Genomic DNA, 20,765 nt, shown 5'->3' with positions numbered 1-20,765 from the left:
AAGTAATAACCTGTTTATTAACTAAAACAACGCCTGAGAAAAAAGTGCCTGAAGGAAAGAGTAGTCAAGTAGCCACAAATATTTTAGGTTAGCGATATACTTAGAAAGAAAGGAAATAATATCCAATAATAAGCCTGTTTATCAGCTAAAGAAAACTTGAGAAGACAAGAGAAGTAAAATAGCCAGAAAAGAGTGACACGTAAATAAAAAAGTGGAAAAATATGAATATAAGCAAACAAAGGAGAAAGAGTTGCAAGATTGGAGGGCAGTATAGACTCAAATTGAAGCATGTACGTTAAAGCATTTGTTTTAGTGTGTCTATAAAATCACTGCCTGGGAAAAGAAGAACACAATGGCAGTAAAATAGCCAGAAAGGCCCAATAAAAATGGGAAGTAATATGAATATATCTAGCAAAGGAGAGAAAGAGTAAAGACTGTGAAAGGAAATAATCCGCATTGTAAGATAAGAAGGCAGTATCAAAATAAAGCATATGCATTAGATCACAGCACAGTCTGGGAATAACAGAAATGTGTGCTAACGCTAACAACAGCCAAGAATCAGCCTGTTCAGCTACATTAGCGGGATATAAAGTGAAGCAGATACATTGGTATAAGTGAAATTTAATTCTGCCTGGAAAGAGCAGAAATACACGCTAAGACACAGNGGGCTGGCTTTTTAAATGCCAGTTGAGTAGCACTTGAAATGTTTGGCTCTATGAAACCTGATGTACTTATATGATTCTGTTTTCTTAAAGGTTGTATCTTCCTGGTCGAATGCACTTATTGTAAGTCGCTTTGGATAAAAGCGTCAGCTAAATGCAATGTAATGTAATGTAATGTAATGTACGTTACAGCATTTGTTTTAGTGTGTCTCTAAAATCACTGCCTGGGAAAAGAAGAACGCAATGGCAGTAAAATAGCCAGAAAGGCCCAATAAAAATGGGAAGTAATATGAATATATCTAGCAAAGGAGAGAAAGAGTAAAGACTGTGAAAGGAAATAATCCGCATTGTAAGATAAGAAGGCAGTATCAAAATAAAGCATATGCATTAGATCACAGCACAGTCTGGGAATAACAGAAATGTGTGCTAACGCTAACAACAGCCAAGAATCAGCCTGTTCAGCTACATTAGCGGGATATAAAGTGAAGCAGATACATTGGTATAAGTGAAATTTAATTCTGCCTGGAAAGAGCAGAAATACACGCTAAGACACAGAAATGAGAGCCAAGCATCAGCCTGAGCAGCTAAGCGCCAGTCGAGCGTAACGGTATATTTAATACTGAATGTGACATTAAACTAAAGAGCAGGCCAAACTTAGCCTACTTAAGGTAACAAATGACCCAGCGTTCTGCCGGCAGAGCCGCTTAACTGCCCGCCTCCGCGCTCCTTTATAGCCGCGTTTAATGTTTCTGTACCTGAGCCTCGTTTCCTCACAGAACGCCTCGGGGCTGAGCAGCTAAACACATCTCATTATTCACAGCATGGGTGTGAGAGAAAGAATTTACGTGGTTAATTGGTTACTCTGTATACATGTACGCTGCGTGTCGTCCTGACCCCCTGAACCGAAGGATTGTCCAATGAGACGTTAGGAGTCGAGGGTCACCGGCTGGTAGTCAAGCCTCATTGGCTGACTGATTAACGGCGGCCATTAAGGGTGCACAGCAGGGAAATAACGGTGTCGTTCAGGCTGGTGAATGCTGATTAAAGCGTCGCTAACAACACGTGCGTACGCGGCACATCTGTTAAGAGAATAAATAACGGAGAAGGATCCCGACGCAGCAGGCTGAAGACACAAAGGTCTCATCACTGTAGGGTTATGGTACTGTGACTGTAAACATACAAACTGCTTAATGTTGGCAGCCACTGAAAACCTGTTTATGTTGCTTAAACTTGCTCCAATGTAAAAAGTACTTTGTATTTAAAGTTCTCATTTACATATAAATGGCGGGATTTTTTAGTTAAAGTGCAGCTGTAAGTCTTTAATAACTGTTTTATGTATTATTGTGAGAATTTCCTACAAACAAAATGGTGGGAAAATATGTTTGACTTTGAATTGTTAATTGTAATCGACTAATTGAAGAGCGTTAGTAAATACTAACAAATATTTGTTTTCGGGATGACTCACCCAAATGATCAAACATTGTAACGTGTTTATGTATAATTGAAACCCTATTTGCATGACTATAAGTCTACATGCACATTAGATTTGACAATTTACATTTCCTTTTTACATAGTCATTGTTAAAGGTGAATTGTATCAGCCCTGCACTCAGGGAAAACAAACAATGGAATCAGATATCGCTAAGAAAAGGAAAACAAAGGAAATAATAACTCGTACGCTCTCCATCCGTTATGATCTCATCCTCAAGAGTCCTTCAAAGTAAATGAAAAGAAGAGTAAAGAAACAATAATAAGGAATATTTTACACTTAAAAAGGAACTCAGTTTTTTCTGTTTTGCAATTAAAATCACTAGTGTGTATTCCAATCTGATACATTATTAAAATATGTATAAGCAGGTGTCTTATTGAAGAGGCAGAGATTTTGGAATGCCTCCACTTTTCTGATCAGCGGTTATTATCTCTCCTCCCTCTCCTTGTTTTCCATCACACATACCTTTAGCCTTCTTCCCTCCGAAGCAGCCGGCGTCGTCCTTCTTCTTCCTCTGTGGTCCCGCTGAGCCGGGGGTCTGCGGCGCCGAGGGGTCCTGGAACCTCTCGGCGCCCGGCACCTCTTTGTGGACGTGATAGGACAGATTCCTCATGATGCACACACAGTTCTCCACAGACTGGGAGGTCGAAGAGACAGAGTTGTTGACATTTTGTATAATGATATGAACTTTTTGCATTAAAGGTCCCCTATTATACTGTTTTTCATCAATATATTACAGGTCTCAGATATATACAGAACCTGTCTCTGATTGGCTGAAACACCAAACAGATCATTGCAGCATTACCCATAATCCCCTCTGTTTCAGCCCTGTTTCCAAAGTGCTGATTTTCTGTCTGTTACTTTAGATGAAAATAAGGAGCCCCTCCCCACGCCCCTCTGGAGAGAGAAGTACAGAGAAGATGTAGTGGTACACAGGGGGAGAAGAAGTACAGAGAAGATGTAGTTGTTACACGGGGAGAAGAAGTACGAAGAAGATGTAGTTGTACGACCAGGGGAGAAGAAGTACAGAGAAGATGTAGTTGTACACAGGGGAGACACCTTTTTTCTGAGACTTTCAAGTCCTTGTTTCTAAGAGAGAGAAAACGAGACTAGGTAAAGATATTTTTGGACAGACTTTACTCGACTAGTCTAAAACACCGTGAAATACTACAGTATTGCTAAACAACAAGACCACATTGGTAATCGGTTAGTGGTTGTTCCATTGGGGGGGGGTGAATAGTGGACTTAGAGGAGGATCCGTGGTAACTCAAGAAACATTGGTNGGCTGTGGACGCTAAAAAACTCAGAAGTGTTTCATGTGCCCTCTTCCCACTCACTGTTCTCACTTTCTCAGAAGCTTACATCTTCCTCCTTAGACTGTTTACACTTTCCCATCTTCTCCTTCATGGTTCGTCATGGTTGTTATTGTTGTTGATGTTGTTAAAGCATTGACCTTTCTGCTCTTCTGCGTAATTGCTTGAATGGGATGTTACGAGAACTTCTGTACCAAGTTATTGCCAAAAAAATTGAAATGTGATTGTTTATGCTTTTCTAAAGTGCTGCAGGTAACATCGGGGCTAGATGGGAAATGTTTTTGGAATATATCAAACTCCTTTTGATGCATCAAGAACTATCTCACTGTTTTCCTTGAACAACAAAGCTGTGTTAAAATAAGCGGTAGAAAAGCTAGTTAGCGTTAGCTGCTAACAGCCGTTAAACGGTGGTTCATTAAAGTTGCCATATTCATTCATATTCAGCTATATTAGGGTCAATTAGAAGTGAAAAATGACCAAGATGTATTCAAATATATTATTTTAAAAAGTAGTTTTTTGGCCAAAACATTTAATTTAATTAACATGAGATGTTTTCACAGCAATAACAAAACAGATTTTGGAGTGTGTAACTTCTTAACAAAAAACAATGCAACAATATTAAAGGAGTGTTTGTTGAAGCAGGACTTTTTACACGGGTATCTAATTTGTGTATAGAATCATGGAAAAGTCCTTTGTCTTGGCATCAATTACTACTTTTCTGATATTTAACATTCCACCTTGCGAACAAGGAGGACACACATTTGACGAAACATAATTTAAATCGCTAAAATATAATCTAAAGCATCACGATGTTACTGCCCGATTTAATGCTGAGAGTAAAACATTAGTGGGGTTGGACGCCTGCCAGTGCTAAAGCTTCCTCTGCTCCAGCTGACCCTCCTTCGATTGTATACAAGGACAGCGGTCTTTAGGGTGCATTTAGGCGCTCCTGTTTACAACAGTCTAGACTCTTTACGACCAATACCTCATCTCCTGTTTACCAGAAACAGGACAGTGGCAAATTCTGGAGGGGGTCATTTCCCCCCCTCACTGAGCCAGCGATGGCAGTCAGCACGCCATTAATCTGTTTTTAATTAGATTAAAGTGTCTCTCGCAGAAACAGGAAGCAGCCTCAAACTGGGCCAAACAAAGGCTCCAATTGGCAACTTAAAGGTGGGGTAGGTCATTTTGGAGAAACCAGCTCGAGTGAATTTGAAAATACACAACCGGGAAAAATCTGCCACTTCCTTACAGAGCCCCTCCTCCAACACACACGAACGCGCACATGACCAATGAGGACACGAGATAAGTTTGTGCACGGATGGAAGGCTGACAGGCAGGTAGGCCATCCAGTTATTTTAGCCGGACCGGCTCAGATGATTGGTCGAGCTTTTTACAGCGCCACGGCTTCCAGATGACATTTTTTTATGGATTTTTTGTCAAAGCACTTCAGATATTAATTGCTATCGGGATGTTAAGAGCATTCCATGGAATATAACAAAAAGTGTATCTCGAGCCGGTTTCTCAAACGTACCTACCCCACCTTCAACATCACTGCGCTGCCTCCTACTTCCCTCGGATCGTTCTGGTCTCATAATTATCATTTTGCTCTAACTGCTCAGGTTTGGGGAGGTGGGTGACACGGTTAATCATCGGAAGAGCCTGATGTTTCCGGCTACTGTGGATTCCCAGCACTTTTTAGATTCCCGCAGAGCCACGTAGGAGGAGGAGGAGGAGGAAGAGGAGGAACATTGATCGGGGGCATTGAGTTTTTCCGGGGTAAGAAAAGTTTCAACAACTTGAGAGATAGTTGATGTCATCGTGGGTGGAAGTGCTGTGAAGTTTATGCACTGCCACAGAGGAAGTGCTGTGAATGAAAGGCCCACAAGTATCCTTTGCCAAACACAGGTGGGTAAATGCATCAACACACACATACTAATCTGCCAGGACTTCATTCCACTAATGATGTGCGGAGCGGCCCCTCTCAACGAGACCTCAGAGGAGTAGCAGAATTATGCAAACCTCTTTGTATTTCCAACAAAACACAAGATGGTCCCACTTAAATAAACCTCCGCGCCTTATCATCGCTCCTTTTCATCACTGCCTGTGTGAAACGGCTCTTGAGAGGATGGTGGCGAGGGGGGGGGGGTGCAGAAGCTAGTATGTCAGCTGCAAGCCGCCGGCTATCCACATAATTAGCTCCCTTTTCTGTGTTGTGCTTAGTTTTTATAATTAACATCAAAGGGGGGAAAGTGATTGGCGTGTGGGGAGCGTCAGGTTCAGCTGAAACAGAGCGAGATGCACTTTGATTTTAAGGTGATGTGTTGAGGGAGGGGGTGAACTTTTAGCATCTGGGGCTTTAAACATTTTGCATATGAAGTAGTACACAATAATTGGAACTTTACAAACACGTACTGTATGTATCCACTCTGTTGGCAAGCTGTGTTCCCAAATTAAGGTTCAATCAAAACTCTACGACGTCATCCCTATTAACCATGGGGTTGGGGAAATATGCTTAGTTACTTCAAATGATATCTAGGTGTAAGAGGACAGCTTTACAAGTGACATTTCAAACACTTGTATGCAGATGACACTTACGTCTATCGCACCTTTTAGTGTAGCATAGGATAATGGAGCCTTTGGCAAACTGTGGCTTAAGCTCCACTTCCAGATGGTATCCAATTTACTACATCTATTTTACACTCCACCACATTCCAGTCAGACATATTTGATATGGTTCCTCACAGATGCATATGATTTGAGTTTGGCATCTAGGTCCGGCCTCATCACTCCCCGCGGATATATTGACATAGACTATTAAGGAGTAAAGATGAAATTACTTTTCCGGTGGTAACCCTAACCCTAACCCTAAAAGCAATATCGGTGCAGAAGCGGGACACCAGCATGGGCGAGGCAGAGGGAGAGTTGGCCAATAATGCATCTTAAATACCGCACAAGATTGCAGAGAATGTGCTGGGCTGGTGGTACGAGGGGTAAGGCATGTCACTTGTATTTGTATCATCGTAACTCAAGTGGACTGATCGTCAACATTGAATCGGTCCTACTCTAGTGCTGAGGGTGTCTTCGCACCTGAAGCAGTTTGGTAGCCGCCAACAAATGTCAAAGGTAGGAATATGAATTCAGTAAGCTAGCAAACAGCATACCTAAAAATAACACAGACAATTAGGACAAATGTGCGACGGGCCGTAATCTGCACTGTATCATTGCTCAGGAGGGTCATTGTGTTTTCAACAGCAACTGATCCGGTTTAGATGAATGCTTTACATTCACTTCTTTGCGACCACACGTTTTAATATCGCTGTTGCTTTAATGTAACATGAAGTAAGATGATTTGTGTTGGTGTCATTTGATCCATCATCACCTCTTGTTCTGCCTTCACAGCAGGCTGCTTACTGACGTATTTCACAGTTTGGTCGAGTTGAGACTACGTATGCATTTCAAAAACCATCTCATTTCAATCACACTTGAATGATTCTTGGCTGCATTTCCACCTTCTGTTCTTTGATAACAGATAGCTATCCAATCTGCCCAACACACATGAAGTGAGTATAAGTAAAATAGTATTACATTTGCGCCTCGACTAAAAGGCTTAAATGATCTCCTGCTGCCACTTGGGGCACGCCTGTGAAAGTTATTCAAAGCAGGAAACTTCAAATCAAACAATTTAGGAGGTCCTTTCAGGGGGAAATGCTTTTCCTGATGTTCTAGGTTTTTGTTTGTATTTCTTCTTTATTTAAGGAAGCCTCTTGAGATGCAAAACCTCTATTTGGTTAGTGTTTGTTTGTATCCCATTTAGCTCTGCCTTACCATTTGAAGGTTGCACCAGAAATGGAACAGAAATGTGAAACCAATTAGTCACACCTCGTGATACTCTGGCCTCCTTTTCTTAGAGGAGGACAGACTTTCCTTTGGACATGAAGGCATCCAGCAGGAAGGAAAGTGGAGGCGATGCAACACATTGTATATTTGGCATAAGGAAGGTGTCATTCTGAGGGAAATGTAATGAATGATGCAACAGAGAGAAATGTAGGGTGCCAGACAGTCTGGTTCCGACTCTGGTGTGGGGTGGACACTATGTGTACAGATAGCAGCTGATCGTGAGAAAGCATGTGTGAATGTCCAAGTGTTATATGTTCGTACGCACGCTCTTTGTTTGTGTGTAATGCTTTGTATAGGGTGCAGGTGTTTATGAGGTCGGGATTTCACTTCACTGTGAAATGTGACGGCAGGAAGTGAGGATGATGAGGAAAAAGGAACGAGTGTTTATTCTGGACAACAGGGTAATTCACCCGAGTGGTTTACACACTGAAAGCGAGCGAGAACTAGAAGGGTCAGCGTTCACTATCTAGGTGTTGAATTCCATAGCCATGAGAAGGAAAAGCAATTGGAAGCTCGGGATGGAGAGAACATTTTTCATTTTATTCATCTTTAACTTGGAGAGTAGACGGCAAAATGTCCCTCCCATTGGAGTCGTTCTACTCTGAGGAAGATTAATGACACTTTGTCTTAGAGAAAATGTGTCTGTTTGAACATATTTGTTTGCTGTGGAAGGACGTTCATCGTGCCAAATTTGGGCCAGGCGATTCTTTTTCTCGCCATTGAGAAATTGCAGAGAGGATACGAAGAATCAGGTTCATGCCACACAGCCATTATGTGAAATATTTCTCCTCCACAACAGCAGACACAAACAATGAAAGCGTAGCCCCGTTTTTTACTTCATTCAATTCAGCCTGTGACTTCTCCGACTTCCAGAGCCGAGACGCTTCAGAGATAGCAGTCGGTGTTCATTACGCTGCGAGTGCGGGTCTCCAGTGGGTTGATATCAAAGAGGGTTTTCACAATGCGATACATAAAAGCTTTCCACTATTGTTGGTTATCAAGGCAAAGACCTCTCCGCAAATTAAACGCTCAGCTTGCAAGACAAAGTAGTGAGGCGCGTAACACAGTTGTCATCTTGGTAAACGTTGCTGTTTTATCAATTGCTTGGAGTGTGCGAGGCGAAGGGGAGCGCAATAAATCTCCCAGGGGATGGAGAGAGCAGTGAAGTGGTTGGAGCAAGAGAAATTAGGGGAGGTGAGAGAGGTGTAAGGAGAAGGAGAGAACAAGAGGGCGAAGTCATGGAAAGCACAATGCGTTTATTGCTTAGTCAGATGGCCCGTTGTCGTCAGATATGACTAATCAGCACTTCCTAATGCAGCTGTGATCAATCAGCCTGACTGAAAACTACAAGCAGTCTGACAGAAAGATTCATCTCCAGAGCTCAGCGAGAGGAAACAGTGCTCATCCACAGAGATCACAATGATTTCCTCATGAGTTTCCTTTGACAATATATGCTACTTTTCTTGTTGATTCGCACTCACTACGGATTTACAGAGCCGCGTTTTTCGGTTAATGTATGGTTGAAGTAGGGCTGTGCAATTAATCGTATTTTAATCGCAATTACGATTTTGGCCACAATTACAAAAACAACATAATCTAAAAAAACTATTATTTAGCTTTGCTAGGTTGTGACAGCGCACTACAACGTGTTTGATCTAATTAATTTTTATTTATCATATATATGTTTAGTAGCTTGTGGAAGTGCGCTCCAAAGTATTTGTTGATCTTGTTTATTGGTATTTATTATTTTGATAGTATTTATTTAAATATATCATTTATTTAATTTACTTTTTGGATTCGGTTTTTCCAGTTGAATTATACGTTCAGGGTAATCAACAGTTAAAAAGATACTGTTCAAATTATTATTCCAATAAATGGATGTTTTCAAAGTTAATGAATAATAGTATTTAATAATCTTGATATCAATTGTTGACCAAAATAATCGCGATTATGATTTTTGCCATAATTGGATAATTGGATTTATGTTTGTGAGAAACTCCAAATGACTGCTTATATTACTGTCAGACAAATTGGCCTGTTTTTTCTCCAATAAAGTGATAATATGTCAATGTTGTAGAGTCCTCTCCTGCTGATGTTCAGGTGTATATCAGTATGTAGTGTCTCTACTTTAAAGAGTCCTCTCCTGCTGATGTTCAGGTGTATATCAGTATGTAGTGTCTCTACTTTAAAGAGTCCTCTCCTGCTGATGTTCAGGTGTATATCAGTATGTAGTGTCTCTACTTTAAAGAGTCCTCTCCTGCTGATGTTCAGGTGTATATCAGTATGTAGTGTCTGTACTTTAAAGAGTCCTCTCCTGCTGATGTTCAGGTGTATATCAGTATGTAGTGTCTCTACTTTAAAGAGTCCTCTCCTGCTGATGTTNCCCCTCTCTCCCTCACTACGCATTGAACTCCCCTCCCTCCCTCCAAAACAACAACCTTTTCTATTATTCTTTTTAATGTTGCTCCCCCTGCCTTTGGCTAACTGCTAGTGACCTACTTGTTTTGGTTTTCGGTTTTTGCCACGTCTTGTTCCGTGTTAAAATAGAATTACAAAAAAGCATTTTGTTCTTCTGTTAATTATTACCGGCCTTTGTTGAATACGCACAGCAGCCCAAAGTGCAGTGTCTTAAACGAGCAGATGCTTTTTATAACAGCGGAGCACGAAATGTAGCTACTAAGTGGGGCACTAGAACTGTAATAATGAAATACTCAAGGCCAAGCAGATGCAATAAGCAGCTCCAGCTTCAACACAAGCACCATAACTGCAGTTACAAGTACACAACTTAGTTAAGGTGTATTTTTCCTCTTTCTCCAAACAAGTGCAACTCAAAGCAGGGCATTTCATCATCGCCGATGTGACAGCTGCTTACGTTATTTCCAAATGTAATGAAGCATGAAACAATTAACATGAAATTACCGCAGCCAGAAAAGGTTACATGCTTTCAATTGTGACAGTCAGTCACATCATTGTCTCATCAGTTGAGGTTAATGATCAAAACTGATTAGAACATTGGTAATGTTTTTGATTTTATTGCACACAAAAAAAGGCATAAATACAGGTGTCGCCAGTACCACGTGCAAATATAATTATAGCAATTAGAGAAAGACATTCAAATGTCAGGATACTCAAAAATCCATTGGCCTCATTCAAATGGTGCTTGTCACAGATTTAAAACAATAACCGCTTGTTCCAAAGATGACCCGTATATCACCATTATTTTCTCCCCTGAAATCCATGACTTCCTTGTTTTTGTTCTTTTACTTTTGTCTTGCACTGTTGAAATTGCCCCATCCATCCCAACATCCCCCCCTTTGACTTAGGCTTTCTACCACTTTGGACTGAGCAGGCATGTGATCTTGCCCTGTAGCGTAGCTCTAAAACTACTGTAACAGGTTCTCATGCTGTATTGTTGCTTATCCCCTCTCTCCTCTCTCTTCTCCTCTCTTTTTCTTTACATACGTAACCTCTTATGTATCTGCTATCTAAAAAGTGCCCATTAATGGTAAGTTTTCCCAAGTGGGCCCTGGGTTGGGGGAAGGAGGTGGTGTTTTTACTCATAAAGCAAGCCAAAAGTGAGAGGCTGCTTCTGACATGGACATTTTGACATTTATTGCATGACCAGTGGACATGTTAGCATCTCACCACCCTCCGTACCGTGCCACCAAGCCACCGTTAGCCTAGCATGGTCAAAGTGCGTACAGTGCGCCATGGCAGCATCACCCCATGCATTCTCCTCCCATCTCCGCTTCCCTCCTGTTTTAAGTTATTCTTTTGGTTTGATTTTTTTTTTCATTTATCGGGGAACAAACGGGTGGCAGGGGGTTTGAATCGGCGCTGTGATTGTGTGATGCTTCTGACGGTGCCTGCTGCGACATGCTCACTGTGGCCCACCGCACCCCCCTCACACCCTCCTCCTCCTCCTCCTCCTCCTCCATGTTTCTGGACACCCTCCATCGTCCGCTGGCTCCCCACAGCATCTGTGCCTCATGTCTGCCACTCACTGGATTACAGTATGAAAGAGCTGGAACGACTCAATAAGAGCTGCTGCCCAAACCAGCATACTGTAGTGCCAGTAAAAAAAAAGAATTTAAAAAAAAAGAGTAAACTTGTTGTTTTACAGCATCTTCATGTGGATTTTACAATGGCTCTTTACTGTTTCCTGCAGTCGAGGGCCGCTGACTCCTCTTATTCTGACAGTAGCCGTATTAGATGCGAATAGTAAAAGTGCTTTACTTAAACGGCCTCGTATGTTCCCGGCTATGAGCTGTCATACAGTACACTAGGCCTGTAGTATTGAATATTTTCCAGCCACACAGATGGACAGATGGACCTGAACCTTCCCACCACATGATTCATCCTATTACTCAATGATGTTGTGTTGTTGTGACCATCCATAACAAACAGATTACTAGTTAAAAGTTGTTTGTCAATCTGGAGGGTGGTGACATAATGCTTAGCAGTAAATGAGATAATGTGCCATCTGTTAATGGGAACGGTTGTAACTGAGATGATTTGGTAGAAGATGGACAAGGCAACAAAAACTCTTGTCAATTAACTGGTAAAATACGGCTGAAATATTCTGCGTTAAGCATTATGTCATCCACGTGTATCTGATAACAATATACTGATAAATCATCCAGCTCCCACCTCTCCCTGCTGACCTGCTCCGGCCTGTCCCTGTGTTTGTGTCCCGCAGACGAGAGCCAGAACATGGGCAGCGACACCAGCAGTTTGGTGCAGTCTCACACTCACTCTCTGAGGAAGCGTGAGCCGGTGGATATACCGTACCAGACGGGTAAGCTGCACCCGGCCATCCGCGTGGCCGACCTCCTGCAGCACATCACCCAGATGAAATGCTCCGAGGGCTACGGCTTCAAGGAGGAGTACGAGGTAGGACGCAACCCGGCTGTCACCCCCCACTATTAAGGTTGCAAACACAAATAAAGCCCGTGATAGACTTGTATGTTCTCTACGGAAATCCTTGAGTGGAAATGTTTTTAAGTCTTATACAGAGGTAGGAAGTAAGTACATATTACAACTCCACTACAGTTAAAAGGGAATATATTGAATTATACACCACTACATTCATTTAACAGCTAAAATGAACTACTCTAAAAATGTAACTCTTTAAGTCCAAAAAGAGTCTAATTATTTGTATATTTTACAAAAACTCAACTTTGTTTGTCTATAACAGTAAAATGCTACTTAATGCAACAATATTATCTAGAAATGTGAATGTCACATATACATATGATTATATACACACATAAAGGCAATTTTCCTGCACAATCATTACTCTTACTTTTTATACTTTAGGTACATTTATCTGATCCTTTTTTAGTTTTACTTAAGTAAGATTTTGAATGCAGGACCTTTACTTTTACTTAAGAAGTATCTTAAGTACTTCTTCCACCACTGATCTGATCCGAGGCTTCATGTGGCCCGTCTCTGTCTCTTTCTCTGTTTGTGCACCTCACAGCAGAACAGTTTTGTTTCTCCCCAGATGCACTATTATGATAAATTGTTAATGTACCCCGTCTCTGTCTGTTTACGGTGTGATTCCTTTTGTTGTTCATCCGTTCCTTGTTGTTTGCAGCGGTGCGTGTGTTTGTGTCGAATGCTGCTGTCCCAGTCCCCCCCTCAGAGACTCAGCTGTAGCCCAACGTGAAATGCAAAATCCTCCCCAAACGAAAGAAAAGTGTCTTCAACATACGCAGCTGTTGTAGCTAGCTGTGTGTTAGCCATGTCCCATCCTTCATCTGAATCGGGTCCAATCAGGCTGCCTGCTGCTCTCTTAAGACTGTTGTCACACAACAGCATTGGTAATCTGACACCAGGCCTCTCGCTGACACCAAAACAAAAGATTTTGCCCCAGAAGAGCATCACTCTCATTTCCTCTCATTAGTGCGGGAGGCTGGCAGGGCTTGGCGGCCCTCCAGCCTCCTCTCCATCCCTCAGCTCCCCAGCAGCCTGCCTCTCTCACCCTGACGCCACGCTGTAACACACTGACTTCAAGCAAATCCTGTCTTTCAATCTGACATCACACTGGTCTTTCTCTCTGATAGCAATTTTTATTCTTACATTATCTGTCTTTCTTCATCACCTTCCCACATCATCCTCCCCCTTCTCCTTTTTTTCCATTACATCTATTTGTTCCTGAACATATTGCCTGTTCCTCTGAAGTCCTCTCTCTTGCTTCACCCCTTTTTTTCTAATGTACTTATCTTCACCTTATTTCCTTGCTTCCCTCTGACTCTCTTCATCCCCCTCCCTGCTTATTTTCACTATGTGCGGGCCAGATTTATCAGTAATGAACTGCCCACTTTCCCCCTCATGACTCCAGAATTAAATAATGCTGCCTCCCATTGCTACCTGCAGCATCAGATCATTGAGGAACTGAAGTGCTGTGGGCTGCCCTCTGGGCCTAATCCATTATGGATAAAGATGTTTTGGGTTCACGTGGCCGGCATTGCAAGGATGCATTAAAGTCAATCAAAAGGAAGCCACAACAAACTATTGGCCCCGTCCCCTTTCATCACTTAGCTGAGGGGCTCATTCTCACTTTGCTACAGCGAGTCGTCTGTATGTTGTGATGCTGTCTTCTCTATATCAATCTGTCTTAAGGTTAATGCCCTTTTTTAACGTTTCTTATTGATGATGAGATTGGAGCCCCTTGCACCTCTAAACCTGTTGACTTACACTGTGCCATATCTCTCTCCGACCCATGCTTCTTGTTATTCTGTACGTTAACTTTGGATCAGATAAACGAGGTAAGCCTATACTTTTGGTTATTTATAGTTTTTTTTATATTAACGTGTCGATGATATCACAAACCTGATATATGGTGCTTGTTGGCTGTTTTCTTAAAGCCCTGTGGGATTACATCTTCTCACTTTTTTAATCTAATCTGAAAAGGGCATTTACCAACAGAAGCTATGCAAAGTTATTACCAAAGCCTTTGGAAGTGTACAGATGATGAAATGTGTGAAACAGTGAGATTATTATTTGACTTTTGTCTCTGTGAAAAGTTTTTTTCAGAAAATGTGATAAATATATCTATGAATACACAACAGCTCATGTTTCTTTATAAAAGCTTTTCAAAAGCAACACCAGTTGGAATAACTCCAAAATTATTAATTATATATTTTGTAAGATTCACTCACAGTAGCATTTTACACTGAACTAGTTAATTACAAATGTAGGTGTGGGTCTACATATTCATTAGTTTGTTTCGTTAGCACAGAGCCAAACCCAGCAAATCCCAAAAAATTAATTAGCAATTTGGACCAAACAGATGATATGACTGGTAATTGGAAAACACCATGAAAACACAGAACAACACATCCCACTTTTCAAACTCTTCTATCTTGTATACTTCTCAAAAGCTATAAGACCGGTTTTTTGCATGTCTAAATTCTTCTGCACGTTCACACGCAGTTTAAGTTAGCAAACTGTAAATGTTAAACAGGTTTCAACTGCTTTTATAGATGTTATGTTGTCATTGAATTTGACTTGTTTTCAGCTTTTTTTAAGTGGGATTTGTTGCTTCAATTGGCTCCATACTACAAAAACTATACATATGAGACTCCTTTTCTCTCACAGTAAATTATTAATTCAGAAGCTGCGCACTAACTCCGCTTCTTCTTTTTGTTAACATCCTTTTTTTACCCACATGGTGTGTATCGTTTGTCAAGTGCTCTGTTGTCGCTTGACTGTATGTAGGTTTTCCCATAGTGATTGAATTCATGCTTTTCACTAACAGTAAGTGGTTACGGAGAAAGAAACAGACTGTGCTGGGACTGGAGTGCAGCAGGTAGTCTGTAATTAAAAACACACCACGTTGGATCTGAGCCAATGGGGATAATTAGTGGATGGTGAAACGCTACCTGCAGATGCACGAGAATGAAGTACAACACTGACCTTTCCTGCAAAATAGTTTTTTACAGATGGAGCCAGGCGTTGTTTTTCAATTACTGTCTGATGAATTTTAGGCAGCCAATTATTCCCAGTGTGGGTATAAAGCCTTTAAATCGAGAGCCTTCATATCATCTCTCCCTCTTGGGACACTAACTACTTTATCGGCATAATTTATTTTTCTGAATCCAGCCTCCAAACAGCCTGAGGAATGAGACCATTGCATCTGAGACAGGCAGGGTCACTCATTTTAAGGGAGAACTATTATAAAGTAGCCCAGTAACGCCTCTCGGCTCGAACATGATTTGTCTTCACATGCTTGATATTAGACCTGTATCCTTCGGAGTGACAGAGGGAGCGACATTGGCCCGACCCCTGCACTTACTCAAGACATACTGCCACGGGAGGAGAGGCCCATATAATCCATCTCTGGGACATGCTTCCATCTTCTCTGGAAGGATGGGACATATTTTTAGCATATTTAAGCTGTTTCTCAGGGAAATCACTAATCCTTAGGACTTAGTACAGGAACGTGTCCTTGTGCGGTGTCTGAAAGGCCTTTTTATTTGCGAGACAAACGGCCCGCTGTAGCTCTGAGATGAATGAAACCATCAAGTCCCAGAACACTGATGATTGAAGACAATGCCTCCCGCTCTCTCAGACCGGCTATCAGTATTAAAAGGAGCTCTGCAAACAATCTGTTTAACCTCCGATAAATGCTCGCCAATCTTTACTTGCAGATGGTCTGCAGTCTAATGTATTAGCAGAGTTTTTAAATGTGCATTAGCTGACTATCAAAAAGCCAGAACAATAACATGTTGTTGTCCCGGCTAGTCTGCTCGGAGCCACCCCCCCCCTCCCCTTACAGAACAGCGGTGGACTGGCAGTGGAGATGTATTTTCATAATTTGGCTTAATTGTGCCTGGTGTGCCATCAGAATGGAAATCTCCCCAGCGAGAGATGATACATATTTCATGAGGGTAATCTGAGCGGAACAGTTTTTTGATCTGCAGACGATGAGCTGGCTTTATTTTTCCCCGCGACGAGTTGATTGAGTTCTATAGATGAGACAGTGAGACAGACAGACAGACAGACAGACAGACAGACAGACAGACAGTCAGTCAGACAGTCAGACAGACAGTCAGACAGACAGACAGACAGTCAGACAGTCAGACAGACAGACAGAAGCAGACAGAAGCAGACAGACAGACCAACAGGGGGAGAGGTTTGAGCGTGAGACCCGCTGCCTCTGCCCTAATGGCCCTCACTGTTTGACACAGCTCCCCAGGTTCCTCCACCCTCCCGGTGTTTCACGTCCAATAATGATGTGGATATATCTCTCCCTGTGTCTTCCTTTCCTGTTGCCAATGCTCCATTCCTTTTTTTGTAGATCTGCAAAAGGAAGACTGTGTTCTTTAGCCTGGTTATCATTTAGAGTGCTCACACATGACACCATATTTCATCTCGCCCTCTCTGTTTTCTGTCTTTTCAGAGCTTTTTTGAAGGACAGTCTGCGCCATGGGACTCTGCCAAGAAGGATGAGAACCGCATGAAGAACCGATATGGGAATATTATTGCATGTGTGTACAAAGCACCTCCTGAGCGCTCATGAATTTGTGTGTGCCGTTCCAATTCTTCCGGCTGATTTATTGGCCGGGCTTGTGACTCTGGATAACTATAAGCTGCTCAAACAGAGTTTTTATTATCAGCCAACGAGAGCAGCTTTGACCTTTCCAATCTACTTTTATATTCATCTTCCCGTCTTTTCAGTTATGAGAAATAATCCGTGCAGCAAATGGCACGTAACATGTAGCCTCTGCAATGTTTATAAAAATGAATTTGAATTGAATATCACTATTTATTCATATTGACAATTCAAAGTTGTCTCAACAGTTGAGCTGTAATGCAAATTGGCTGATTTACCCTGATTGGACAGTTCAGCTAAGTCTCGTTGAGCGCTGCTATAAGAAAAGAAAACTAGAACAAGATTACTTTGAATTTACTTAAGAATGCAAATGATATATTTAAATTTAAATAAAGATGGAAATGAATGACACAAAATATATAAATATAGTCGAGGCATGGATCCTATTTCACAAATCCATGTCACCATATATATTTGTCCTTATTCCAAATAATTGTATTGCAGTTTGGCCTATCTCACTGCTGATCTTAATCAGAAAGTTTTTTTTTTTGTAAAGTCAAGGCTCCAAAAATGTAAGTTTCATTTTAAGTTTTTGCTATTTTCATATCCGGTTTTAAACTTAAAGGTGAGCTATCATGCAAAATGCACTTTTGTACGTCTTTTATACATGAACATGTGTCCCCGGTGTTCCAGGGAACTCACCAAGTGTCAGAAAACACAACCCTCTCTCTTTTCCTCCATACCCAAATCTCTAAAAAAGGGGCTGCAACGNTGAAGAAGAGGGGACACATGTTGATGTAGAAGAGACATGAAGAAGAGGGGACACATGTTGATGTAGAAGAGACATGAAGAAGTGGATTTTACATAATAGGTGACCTTTAAATATGTGTTTGTTGAGTAAAAACGGCACCTTGTTGTCCATGTCTTTCTTCCCGACAGCTGATTGGAGGGCGTGCAGCAGGGCGTCCACCAATCCCTCGCATTCCCTCAGTCTGCGGCGAGCCTCGGCCCCGTCGGAGCTCACATTTCTGTAGAAAAGAAAGTCAGACAGGAACACCGTCAGTGAGTAGGAGAGAGGAATGTAGAGGAACAACAACCAGATTTAACCACACTGCAGGGATAGGATTCACGACACAGCTCTTCTGCCATTTCTGCAGCTATTCGGCGGGAAATTATTAAGGTTGTGAGGGAAGATATGTTATACTTAAGATCGAGAATCCTCTAAAGTATATATACCATACGATGTAAGATTTCTATGGTATTTGAAGGTTTTTTATTGTATTGTAGTTTCCAACGATATACGTGGGCCACTAGTCATTATCTTAAATGTAATCAAATAAACAACCGAAATCCACTAGGCAGCACTACCATTACTCTAACTGTTAGTTGTGTGATTGTTTATTCAACTGCTAGTACTTAAAGGTAGGGTAGGTAATTTTGGAGAAACCAGCTCGAGTGCGCGAGAATTTGAAAATACACAACCGGAAAAAATCTGCCCCTCTTCCTTCAGACTTCCTTCCAGAGCCCCTCCTCCAACACACACGTACGTGCACATGAATGACCAATGAGGGCACGAGATAAGTTTGTGCACAGATGGAAGGCTGACAGGCAGGTAGGCCATCCAGTTACTTTAGCCGGGCCGGCTCAGATGATTGGTCGTGCTTTTTACAGCGCCACGGCTTCCACAGATGACATTTTTTTATGTATTTATTGTCAAAGCACTTCAGATATTCATTGCTATCGGGATGTTAAGAGCATTCCATGGAATATAACAAAAAAGTGTTTTTGAAATAAATAACATACCCCTCCTTTAATAATGCAAGAAAGTAATACAAAAACTTAAAATATAAAAAACTAAAAAGTTCTGAATGTGTTTTTTGTCTTCACTCATTAATTTCAGTTTCCGACATTACAATGAAATCCTACTTTTTTAGTTTTACGGTTCCCACAGAAAGATATTTTTCAGACTGTGACGTGCAGATGTATAACTGTTAAATAAGACATTGAGATTTTTTGGGTTCACACGTGACCCTTTATCTTTCCTGTCTGCCTCAAAAGTACAAAGCAATAAAAGCCAGACTGCTCAAGGAATAATCTTAAAAGAATGATGAATACAAATGTATTTCTTGCTACAAAGGGAGATGCCATCCATGTTTCATCAGCCAGCGCTCTGAGCTCAGCTCCTTTAAACTCAGCACAGAGTTAGTGCTTCTGTGAGACTGAGTGTGAACGGAGAGGCTTTAAACCGAGTTAAAGGATAGTCGCGGCTCCCTGCTCCTCACCGGGGACTTCATTTATGAGGGCTCCCAACACACATAACCCCATTAGTCTAGTCATATGTCTTTCAGAGGTAAGCAGAGATACAGTGTGGCCTGAAACCCACATCACATTCAACTGTGTTATAGAGTGGTGTAGTGAGGACGTATTTGTGTCGGCCGACCCGAAAGTAAGCTGCGCAAGGGTTCCCTCTACAATAAAGCAACGGGATTCCTCCATAGGCTTTTTGAATATTGTAAAAAATAAGATCTGTGTTGAACGAACCTGTTTGATAAATACACCTTTTGTTCAGCCGGATAATATACACGTCTATTCGTTAGATTTATGAAAATACGTCATCCCTGCACCACTCTATATGAGGTTTCCAAAAAGGACACTTCTGTCAAGTGTTAACGAATGAATGTGCATGGATTTACACCCCCACCCATTGACTCACAACCAGGGGTCCCAGACATGTCATTTAGCTGAAGCTTTTATACAATTTGACTGACATACATCCATACTGTAGACATGCCTACAGGAGCTATTTGACATTTGAAAGAACATACATAACATTCATCTGTTTGCAACTCACATATATTGTATATCGATATTGCAATTACTGTATATAGACTATTCTGCACAGTTTCTATCATATTCTGTTTAGATTATATTCTATTTTATTGTATTTACTGAGTTGCACTGTGGGAGGAGCCTGTGACCTAAGTCATAACTACACTGTAGCTATGCACACATGAAAATAAAAGCCTTGAAACCTTGAATTTGAGGTTGAGTATTTGAACAAACAAATTTGCCTACAAGTGCCGGGTATCAAACTACTGACTGATTGGGAGACGCCCTTTTAACCCCCGAGCCACAGCCACCCATATTATGGTTTATGATCCAAAATTGGGACCCTCATTTCCCTACATTCACTACACGCATGAAACCTTCCTGAAACATAATTGTATAGGCCATAAGTCTGCGTAGATCATCAACATTTTTAAATGTTATCCTTTTCATCTACAGGTTATTTACCTAAAATCACACAATTGAAATACATAACTTGATTGTATTTTTTTATTCAAATCATACTTTGATTTACACAAAACTTGCCATTTGTAGTCATCGGTTTTTTATTTTAAGTTATTATAATAATCTCCTTAGAGCTCGTATATGACCGTTACACAGGTCATAACTCCCTCTGTCAAATCTTCATTACATTGTTGAGATAAATTCCCCTCTTAAGCCCCAAGCCTGTTTTTCAGAATTCAGGCTCGAAAATCACATTCCCAGAACAAATGACCATATTCCCTTCTAAAAGGGTTAAATTAATAATCTTTTTTCTCAAAGTAATGATAAACCTGTGAGTTGGATGTAGAAAAGTCAGAATCAACATAGATGTTTTTTATTTTAAAGAAAATTCAGATCGAACATGGTAAAAAACTGTAAATGATAGTGTCTGTCCAAAAGATAATTTGTACTTATAGTGAAAACTAACCTTGGATGATGGGTTAGTAGACTAAAAGCTTTAGGAATCCAAAGTAGAACATATAATAAGTACCCATGTATCAAGATTGATG

At 41.1% G+C, this 20,765-nt stretch overlaps 1 protein-coding gene across 1 annotated transcript in view; it reads left to right on the top strand.

Annotated features, from left to right (window-relative positions):
• LOC104966351 (receptor-type tyrosine-protein phosphatase mu-like) overlaps window positions 1–16,893 on the top strand; it is a 56,918-nt gene extending 40,025 nt beyond the window's left edge. Inside the window, exons 11-12 of the mRNA XM_010795540.1 lie at window positions 12,064–12,257; window positions 16,774–16,893. Of these exons, the coding sequence (XP_010793842.1) occupies window positions 12,064–12,257; window positions 16,774–16,893 (314 nt within the window). The remainder of the gene's footprint in view (window positions 1–12,063; window positions 12,258–16,773) is intronic.
• The last annotated feature ends 3,872 nt before the right edge of the window (window positions 16,894–20,765 follow it).

Source organism: Notothenia coriiceps, unplaced genomic scaffold (genome assembly GCF_000735185.1).
Source record: "Notothenia coriiceps isolate Sejong01 unplaced genomic scaffold, NC01 NC01_scaffold00037246, whole genome shotgun sequence".
NCBI classification, from domain to species: domain Eukaryota; kingdom Metazoa; phylum Chordata; class Actinopteri; order Perciformes; family Nototheniidae; genus Notothenia; species Notothenia coriiceps.
Note: the sequence above shows the minus strand (reverse complement) of the source record. Positions and strands in the feature narration are given on the sequence as shown.